At 39.5% G+C, this 10,477-nt stretch overlaps 1 protein-coding gene and 1 long non-coding RNA gene across 2 annotated transcripts; one reads left to right on the forward strand and one right to left on the reverse strand.

Moving 5' to 3' along the window:
- Positions 1 to 1,086: 1,086 nt before the first annotated feature.
- Positions 1,087 to 2,167, reverse strand: LOC145480354 (DNA polymerase III subunit epsilon-like). The gene has a single exon (XM_081458644.1). The coding sequence runs from the start codon at positions 2,091 to 2,093 to the stop codon at positions 1,212 to 1,214; it is 882 nt and encodes a 293-aa protein (XP_081314770.1). The 5' UTR covers positions 2,094 to 2,167; the 3' UTR covers positions 1,087 to 1,211.
- A 3,684-nt stretch (positions 2,168 to 5,851) lies between these two features.
- Positions 5,852 to 7,773, forward strand: LOC145482200 (uncharacterized). The gene is made up of 2 exons (XR_014048734.1): positions 5,852 to 7,291; positions 7,432 to 7,773. It is a non-coding gene; the product is annotated as an uncharacterized LOC145482200 (long non-coding RNA).
- The last annotated feature ends 2,704 nt before the right edge of the window (positions 7,774 to 10,477 follow it).

A 10,477-nucleotide genomic window follows, 5' to 3' on the forward strand; every position in this document is an offset into this window, starting at 1 on the left:
AAAACCGAAATTTATTTCACAAGTCAAGTATAATCATAGTTACATAAAAAATAGCCTTTTACCTCAGGAAATTATAGATTAAACGTGTCAGAAACCACGAAGAAAACGCCAAAACTTCTCCAGTCAATATATATTATTTCTTTGTTCTCTACTATTGTCATTATTTGCCGAGAAAAGTTGTAAACTGACTCCGTTGTCATGTGGGTGCCATATTCAGCACATTTCCTGTTATGTTTAATCAAACAAAATTTATCGTTTATGTTAATTTTTCGTCGGCAACAAGAAAACAACAGTAATGTTCCTGTATCAGACACGTATTTAATTAATTGCATGAGCATTCTTCTCTGGAGCAAAGCTGAACTAGTTTTTACTAGAATATGGACCCTGCATTCGTAGAATTCCCACAACAAAGCATTGCATTCATTGGCAGTTGAAAGATTGGCTGCCCTGGTTGAAATCAGATATGTCGCGAGTTTTCGTTTGATGGCGTAAATTACCTAAATCGCCCCAACGTTTTCCAAGAAAGTCAAATTCCTAGAATCTCAAATTCCAAGAAGAATTAAGCTCGTTAAGATTAATATTGAAACCCAACTAAATCAACCCCACGAATTTTTCCTTTTATGGATTTTTATTTCTCAAGGGAAAAGCCCTGGATAGTTGATCCACGCCTCTAAGGAAGGGTTTCGAGGCACGCTGTATATCGTTTATGATTTTTGTTTTATTGATTCTCCGAGCAGTGGTTTCGAGATATACTATTTATAATATATTTCATGGCTATTTTTCGTTGTATAGACGAAAATTGTTAACCTAACAAAATCATGACATTTTCTTGGAAAAACAAGGATGTTGGAACGGAATAGATGAAAAAAAAAAAAAAAGAAAAAAAAAAAGAAAAGAAAAACCACTCTCGTTTTGATTATTAATATAGAATGCCGTATTAGCCTGAGTTCCAGCCTTGTTCTCTGATCACTCAGGGGTGACAGGGCGGACGACAGTTTAAAGAGTGGAAACTCGAAACGTATTAAAATGGCTGAGACAAATCATGCGCCAAGATTAATATGAAAGTGCGGGCAGTATTCATCAAATCATACATCTTATACCCTATATTTTCCCCTTCTTCATTAACAACAGGGGCAGATCCAGAAAAAAGCATAACCCTGATACACGATTGGAACGTGCTGGAGAGAAATGCCATATCCTAGAATAATATTTTACTCTGTTTTTGTCTCCTTAGGGTTGGCACTTAAGGCAGGTGAATCTGCTTTACGTTTCTGTGAATCACTGCCCTTGTTCAATAACGCAGCTCTGCATATAAGACGAACTCTTTCATCCTTCTCAAATCCTGAAAACAACACTGTTCTTATTTTACTCACTGACAATTCTTGAAGCGTTTTTCCTCTCAGCGCCGGTATGGTGCAATAAAATTTCTCCGCACGCGCAGCAAAAGATGTCAGATCTTTGTCGGACGTTTTCCTTTCCTTCAACATTACTTCCAAAGCAAGAAACAATTCCGTATTAATTAAACACTGTGGAAAATTATTAACGAGGTCAGCAATATTGGAGTAACTGTTTTTCTCCAAAAGTTTCTTCAGGAGTGAATGCGCTGCGAGCGAGTCACATACAGCATCATGGTGCCTTTCTTCAAAGTTTTCTTTCTCTCCCTGTTCGAACAATGAAAGCACTTCACACTCTGGTTGATCCCCTGCCGTAATACAAGACTGATAAAGATAAAGGAGGCTTTGCGCTTTTTTAATTCGAATCGAAAACTTCTTTAATAGCGTCGATAATCTATAATTGTTGAGATCGGGGAATGACTTGATCGCAAATTTAAGAAGGTCGACCCATTTGATCTTCCTCATAAGAGCTTTGTTGTCTTCGTTATCTTGCAGTCTGTCAAACTCAGCCATCAACATACTCCAGTCAAAGACACAGTTATGGCACACAACATACTCAACATTTTCTAAGAACTCACACAGCTTCGATGCCACGTCGGCAAACTTCGGCTTTCCTAGAAGAAACTCCGGCAATATTTTGTGCACTTTGCAAGCTCTCATTTGTTCCTCTCTTGGTTTGCAAGGATTCACATATGCCATCCACGGTTTAGAAACATTGTTTTCGACTTTAACAACGCCTATTTGTACGATGCGGTCTGTTTTTCTATCCAGTCCCGTGGTTTCAACGTCTAAAACTGCATAAACAGGTGGAAAACTTTGACTTGGCTTGGTTGAACAAACGACCTGCAGATCGGTATTGCAACAAAGTTCAATGACATATCTGAGTCAAATCGTATTTGAGTGAGTAGCGGAGAAAATTAAAGCTTCTATTAAAATTGTTGTTACTTTCAACTTGTAACTATTCTGGCTATTTACACTGTTGTTTGTCTATTTTTGTTTGCGAGCTCACAATGGTGATACTCACATTATGCCAACGTCTCAGATTTTTGTCCCTCAATCTGTAGGGTTTAACTGGTTTGTACCGGTTTTAAACCGGACCTTGTCAAACTATTTACACATGATGGGATTAACAGTTACCGTAACCGGGTAAGACTCATAGGTCTGGAGAGAAATAATTTCAATATTTAAAGAGAAAGCCACATCAGTCTTAGCTGATTTTGATGCGGGTCCTCTATCCTGGTTTAATTGGAATTTGGAGATGTTAGTTGTTGTGGAGGGAGGAAAACCGAAGAACCCGGAGAAAAACCGTAGGAACAAGGAGAGAACCAACAACAAACTCAACCCAGATATGGCACAAGCCCGGAATCGAACCTGGGTCACATTGGAGGGAGGTGAGCGTGCTCATCACCGCGCCATCCCTGCTTCCCGCTTCCCTACTTCTAAGACGATCGGATTGTAAAGAAGATGAGTAGATGCTAGGTTTTGGGTTCTTGGAAGACACACCATGTCTCTATGGAAACGTGGACGTTCTAGTGATCGAATTTATTGAATTCTAACGTGATAATTAGTGCATTAAATCGATAATTTTGTCGCTATTTGAACCAAAGTCTCATTTTCCATCTTGTCCATTAAACTATTTAGTTCTTCGGTTTGACCTCGTTCCTCAGCCTGGTCAGCTATTTTAACCAAAGTCTCATTTTCCCACTTGTTCATTAAACTGTTTAGTTCTTCGTTTGTTAATTGACTTACTGACTGGTCCATGGTCAGGAAGTGTTTTCTGAATCTGAAAGAAAGTAAGACAGAGTCAGCAACACAAAATCGTACTTAATTTCCTCAGCAATATATCTGTTGATTGAAGTCAAGCTCTGTGCAGACCATTCAGTACAAGTTTGAGTCGATCCCTGGTGATTTAGAGGGTGTGTAACGATATGGTCAGTGAGGAATTTTATTCCACTGTGCTCGTGCCTGGTTGAAGACTCAGTTCTCAAAAACCTATATGACGTACGTTCTTATGTGATTCAGTAGCTCGCGCTACAGTTAGGACTTCGGTCACGCGGACAAAAATAACGCAAGCAGTTCTAAAGAAGAAACGAAAATATTTTACTCATTATTCCAACAGTTGCGTTTTATTAGTATACATTGTATGCTAGCGACTTCGACACGTTAATAAAGTTCTTATCTTATCCTATCTTTTCAAACCTAGGAAAGACGATTTGTATATAAAGACGTCTTCTAGAGTGAACGGGCAATAAGAACAAATAATTAAAACTCTTATAAATTTCTGCTAACATCCAAAATTTATTTGTTAAACTAAGGACTCGAGAGAAAAACACTCCTGCAATAGAAAACCGCAAAACGAATTTCTGTGTAGAAGAAAGTGAAGAAGTTTCAAGGTTCACTCCAAAATAAATATCTAACAAAGCATATTACAGAAACAACAAAGGAAAAGAACACACAGAATAAAAACGGCACGCAATGCATGCAGAAGCGATGACGTTTAAAAATTGTATCTTGAAGGTTACTTCAAACCTTCGCGGATGTACTCCAGAAAAAAATTCGTAGGCGCGCTGTTTTCAAGGAAACCTCCACAAACTTTATATCAACAGAAAGGTTATAAAATGTAGAATTCGATAAAATTATGTTTTGTTTTAGATTTTGCTTTCCAAAGGCGGCAGAGGCCGTCAACTCCAAAATGACCGACTGACGTTCCAGCGAATTAATCGGGTATCAAATGCGATCGTTCATGCAAAATAACTGTGCAGTGTTTATCACAAAGCCTCAATCTCCAGAAACGTGTCAGCATTTTCTTTTATTTCTATTGGTTATCTTTTTATAGATCTGTCAAGTTCGACTATCGAAAAATTAGCGTAACCTGTTGTATTAAAGGCTGCCACGAGGAAAGTATTTAAAATAAGGGAATTCGCCGACACACTTTTGCTCCATATCTATCAGTGAATGCTCTGACCAAATTTCATGGACAACCGTCAAATCTGCATACCCTATTCATTCATTTAAAGCGAAGGGATTCTCTCGAAAAACGAGTGCGAGTTTTCGCCTTCTAAAGATTTATAAACATACCACGCCTTCACAGAGGAATGTGTCAACTTGACAAGCCGCTAGCCAATGAAATAACCGAACCCCTAGCGTTCACAGTATGTAAACTTGAGCTTATTATTATGCGTTTGCCCGTGAGCGCAAATTTATCCGACACTATAAACCAAAACCCACCCCCAGATCTTCGTTTAAAAGCTGAAACTAAAAGCACTACGCTGATCCTCCAAACAGCAAAGGAAAGCCGCAAAGTACAAGTTTCTCTCTCTGAAATCGACACCTTATTATCTTTAACGATATTTGGCAACGCTAATTACCTCATCGAAAATTAATTTGTTGTTTTAACCGTGTACTTGTCGTCAATGAACATGCGTATTGTCTTTACCCTGACAAAACGAATATTTGGGTAAAAAATGTCTCCGCATATCTCGCGTAAGAAACATTGCTGTGACCTGAATCTTGGGGAAAGTCTTTGCATATTTACCTTCTTTCTCTTCAAGATTCTGGACTTTGTCATTTGAACTGTTGTGATTTTTATTTTGATTTATTTTGAACGGCGTGACACTGAAAACCAGCAATAAAGTAATTCGATGCTCGATGCCCGAATGATGTGGCGGCGAATTTCGCGTATAATCTGTCATTGTGTGCTGCATGATACCTCTTTCTACGTCATACAGTCATGCGAAGACAATTTCAAAGTGCCCATTGCATTCACTTTAAAGAAGAAAGAATCGGTCGCTGTGAAGGTCTTCCACAGTTTAAGTGGAATGATCTCGGCGAACAAGATGTGATAGGGAAAGGGTCGTTTGGAGCCGTTTTTATCACAAAAAACCAGGAACAAGGGCGGAAAGTCAAAACAGTGGTTGACAAGAAATCATCCGCTTTTAAAGTTCCCACTTAGAAGAGATTCCCCATTTAAAAGATTCCCCCGCTTTTAAAGATTCCCCATTTTCAAGAATATCCGTTTTCAAGATTCCTCATTTTAAAGATTCCCACTTTTAAAGATTCCCCGTTTTAAAGATTCCCCGTTTTAAAGATTCCCCATTTTAAAGATTCCCGCTTTTATAGATTCCCCATTTTATAGATTCCCGCTTTTAAAGATTCCCCATTTTAAAGATTCCCGCTTTTAAAGACTCCCCGTTCCCCGTTGCCCGTTCCCTGTTGCCCGTTCCCTGTTCCCCGTTCCCCATTCCCCATTCTCATTCTCCGTTCCCGGTTCCTCGTTTTAAAGATAGCCGGACAAAGAGTTGTAGTTATGTTTAATAAAAATGCAATGCTTATTTAAATGAAAACTCGCGTACTAGCAATTCTAAATGTACTAGCATTTGGAAATAAGAATTCTAAAGAGAAAAGGAGTTACTAGAAGTCTTTGGTACACGATAGTTTTTGTTGGTTTCGGGTGATTGGTGACGTCAAGAGAATGATGAGACTATAATTAAAAGTTCATTTGTTGTTTCTGCTTTGAACGTCGTTTGATCATGTGTGATCAGGTGATGTTTCAAATAAAGGGGATGCAAATTTCAAATCCTGAACAATTAGTTACATGTAGTTAACACCTTTAACATATTTCTGGAAAGGAAAGTGAGAGGCCAAAGGCTAAGTACCCTACTAGCACTGGGTTGTTTTCGCAGGGTAAAGGCCAAAATGCCAAAGATAACACACATAGGTCAGAAACTTTGCAAGTGATGGACTATTTTCAGACAGGAGAAGAGGAATTCTTTTTGCTTTTGTTGATTATTTCAGATGACGGTAAGCTTGAGCTTTGGGATCTGGAGACAGGAGCGACTGTGAGATCGGTGCGCGGCCACGATGAAGATGCTGTCACAGCTGTCAAGGTAACTTTGGTAACGTCAAATTCTGTTTGGGAGGGCAGGCGGGCGAAAGTCACGCGCCACATGCAAAGTTTTAAGCCAGGATTATAAGCCTGTGAAATGTTTTTTTTTTTCTGGCAGCAAACACAAACACAAGTGTAGCAGCCCTCGTAAGCTTGTACTTGGTTTGCTTGTTAGCAGTTGCTATTGTTTTGGGGCTAGGGGCCTTGTTTCTGTTGCTTGTTCTATTGTCCTCTCAAAGCGTATCAGGCCATTCATGTGAGATCCTGCGAGAACTGGTACCCGGCCCAACACGTACCCCCTTGCAGTCGATGTAGAACAGATAGACGAGAAAGTGTAGTTGAAAACGTTGAACAGGACCTGTTGTTGGTTCTCATTTTGATCGGTTTTGTGATGGCTCCTGGTTTTGTCCACCTACTTCTCACTAAATTTTTGTTTTTTTTCCTTAATTCCCTTAATGATGTTTGTGCATTTAAGGTGGTAATCGGCATTTTCGTCTTTCTCGTCATAAGAGAGAAAGACATAGCGTTTAGGACGGCGCATGGTTACATACCGTGTGGCACGAAATTTTTGCGGCAGTTTAATTTTGCGGATCGATGATTTTTTTGTATTTTGCGGGAACTAATTTTTGGGAGCGTAAAAGACTGGTTTCTCTTGCTGAATATTTTAATATTCAGCAAGATTACCGCAAAAATTTTTGCGGTAATCGGTGTTAACCACGGCTATCACAATAACATCTTGCCCAGTGTGGCCGATTGCTTCGGCAATGGATTGGCAAAAACTACGGTACCATTGATGGTGTGATCAGTGGCTCGGCCACAGGGGTGGTGAAAGTCTGGGACATCCGGGACAATTCTCTTAAGCCTGTGATGAGCTCGGACCAGGCTCCTGTGGACCAAACTGACGCCGGCGTGACTGTCAAGCCAAGACGCGTGCGTTGCTTAACAACAACAGAAGTAACAGTTTACTGGGGAGATGATGGGGTTAACATCAAGGCAATGGACTTGAATTCAGGTACAGCGATGAACATGATGCCGCTTGTATGTCAATGTAAACTAGTATTAACGATATCGTAAGTTAATTGCTGCCGTGTTGTTAACCTGTGTTCCCTACAGTACGACATACAGATTATTTTTATACTTTTTTCTTGGCAGGTAAACTTCGAAAGATTCGTAATCACGTGGCACAGTTTGGATCATCAGGTGCCATGGCGACCGCGGGTTCGTGTCTTGTGAGTGCGGGATATGACCTGGACCGAGGAAATGGATACTTGAATGGTAAGTAACAGTACTCTATGAAACTAATTTTTGTTGCTGTACAAGTGCTTGAAATTATTTTCGATGCCGAACAAATTTTAACGTTGAGTTCTGCAGATGCAACTTTGCGAACGCTTTTTGAATTTGTGAAATCCAGTCACTCTATCCTTCTTTCCACCAAGCTTTATAATATTGGTTAGTTACTTTGTTAATTGAAGGAGCTCAGTCGCGGTATTTTGAGTTATTTTGGCCAAAATAAAATAACCTTTAAATTGAAAAAAACCTGAAAATAATAGATAACAAAGATAGAAAAGCACCAAAGAGATAATAATAAGTCATAAAGGAACAAGGATGGTTAAGGATGAGGAAGATTAACACGGATTACAAACGACGAATTTGAAACATTTAGGCTAAACTTTTCAAAATACGCCAACCGTGACGTAGTTCCTTTTAAGGACGGTGCCTACTTTTGTTAGTGCTCACACGTTCTGCGCATCACGCAAGGCATGGTTTAAGTGGAATACCCTCTAATGCGTCTTTCTCCATCAATGTTGTCAACAGTCTATTCTAACCCGTTTTACCGGTTTAGTTCGCAGCCTTCCCTCAGAGGAATACTTGGCAACCGTGAATGACGAAAGCACAGGAAGTATCACCTGCTTGTCATGCACACAGGCAACACGTGATCAAGTGACACTGCACAAAATGTGCACGGGGGGAATGGAATTGAAACTCTGAGATCAGCTGCCGAGTTCAATGGTAAAAAAACGTGCAAGGTTAGTAAGGTGTGTCTTTGCTACGAGTATAGTTTTTGCAGAAAACAGTTCTGCCAAAAAGCAAAAGAATAAATTAGTCCTTTGCAAGTGGACTCTGCAAGGATTCACCAAAACTGTTCAGATTAAAGAGCTATGTGTTGATGTACAATATTTAGTGATCTTTTTGCAGTACAAAAATTGCCTAAAAATCGTAGGAACCTTGAATACTTTAATGAAGCAAGAAAATACTGAAGAGTTAGAGATAATCCAGTAAGAAAATGATTAAAAAAAAAAAACAACTCAAAATTAGAACTTTTAAAAGCAACTTCTAGGCCAGGTTGTTCAAAGCCCGATTAAGCTAACCCCGGATTATCGAGAATTTTGATTTTAGTTTTGTAACTTTTCGATGAGGTTTTCTGTTTATATTGGTTGTCCTTTAGTTTTGAGCTTGCGTAATCTTAAGCTACACCAGGAGCCATAATCGGGGACGGAGACCGTAAGCGCGCGCCATTTCTAGTATTGGGGTTGTCCCCATGATATGGGACAATAATTCTATTTTTAGAACAAATTGCGCCATCGCCTGCGGCACACGCGCGTACATGCTGCGAGGATTTTTGCGGATGTCGCGCGGGGGAAATGGCGTCCGAAATTCCGAAATTTCTCATGTTTTTGGCCCACAACTCAACGCGTTTACGTCTGTTGGAATTTTTCTTTACTATTTTCGTCGTAAGCTGCTCCATTTGGAGTGAAGTAAGACAGTGTCGAATTTAGGTATGTTCCGCTTCAAGCTTATATATATAGCTGACCAAGTTGTGTTCCGACGGATGCTTCTTTTACATGAGCTGTACATTACTCCACTTTAAATTTCACATATGTTGAAGATTAACAGCTTTTCCATGACACAGCAAAAAACTAGCTGGATATATTTATATATAGCAGAGCTTTAGGACTTCATAGTTTCCTAGCTCCTCTTGTCACACGCTTGCGAGCAATTTGCCAGTCTATCGCGACTGAAAAGTAAAACAAAATAATTGCTAGTTTGGTCAGTTTGAGTTTCGTCTGAATTGTAAGCAACGCTTGCTGTTTCATCAAGGCCTAATAACTTCACGTCCGTAGATACTGCTCAGTTCTATTCGTGTAAAAATCCAGCAAATTCTCTGTTGTCGATGAATGAGCGCCCGCCGATGCTTGTTTTGTACAGTCAGTAAACATGACAAATTGTATTTGCGCCGCACTTTCGTGTGAAAACGTAGACCGAACTCAAACAATAATTCTATGGTTTTTAAATATGTTTAAGATTGATAAATGTTTGAGAACATATTAAAAGCTAAGCTGAAAATATGTGAATAAAGCAGAAATAATCAGCAAAGTTACGTTGACGCTTTCTTTAATCAACTTCGAATAACGATTTCGATTTTGTTGATCGAGTTATCAAAACTCCTCAGTTGTTTATTTTCATTTTCGCAGTGTAAAACTTCACTATGCTTATGTTGAAGAAACCCGCATGATGTTAGTAGCATTTTTTGCGTTCGTGAAATTTGTTGCAGCATCTCAGCACAAAAGATAACGAAAGAAATCTTTGTCAAGATTTGTTGACAATTGAAAACACCGACTCGGACTTGAAAGTGCACGAGCTGCACTATGCAAATGAGCTAATTGTACACGTAAGACTTTCCTTTCAAAAACTTTTGCAAGCTCACCAAACAAGCAGAAACGATAAGAAACTATCAAAACAGGTTTTGGTTATGATTAACCATTGTCTCAGAAACTCACAAATTAACTCGATACCAGAGTAGAGAGTTTTCTTGCTATATTCTTAAGTCAGAACAAACGCAAAAACATACGCGTAAGCTTACAACTAGCGCGACCAGATCTTATTATTCATTCCCAGCGCGAGATTGAAGTCTTGTTTTCGACCCTGAAAAACCCACCTTTTCCGTTAGCTCAGAGCATAAAACTACATATAGGCGCCCTGGTTCGTATTCCCTGCCTTATTCCCTGCCATCGCTGTGAAAAATACGCAAGATAATCCCTCAAGGTCTCTCAACTCTCACCATTTGATCACGCAACGTGACAACATCCACGCGAGAGCCCCCGACATGTGCGTGGATCCGCGCGGATATATGACGTCAGAATGGCGCAATTTGTTCTAAAAATAGAAAAATTGTCCCATATCATAGGTGCGCGCGGAT

This window comes from Orbicella franksi, chromosome 3 (assembly GCF_964199315.1).
Source record: "Orbicella franksi chromosome 3, jaOrbFran1.1, whole genome shotgun sequence".
Lineage (NCBI taxonomy): Eukaryota > Metazoa > Cnidaria > Anthozoa > Scleractinia > Merulinidae > Orbicella > Orbicella franksi.

Bases quoted from the DNA above. Each gene is read 5' to 3' on its own strand.
- LOC145480354 (XM_081458644.1), bottom strand. From the start codon at position 2,093: ATGGCATATGTGAATCCTTGCAAACCAAGAGAGGAACAAATGAGAGCT.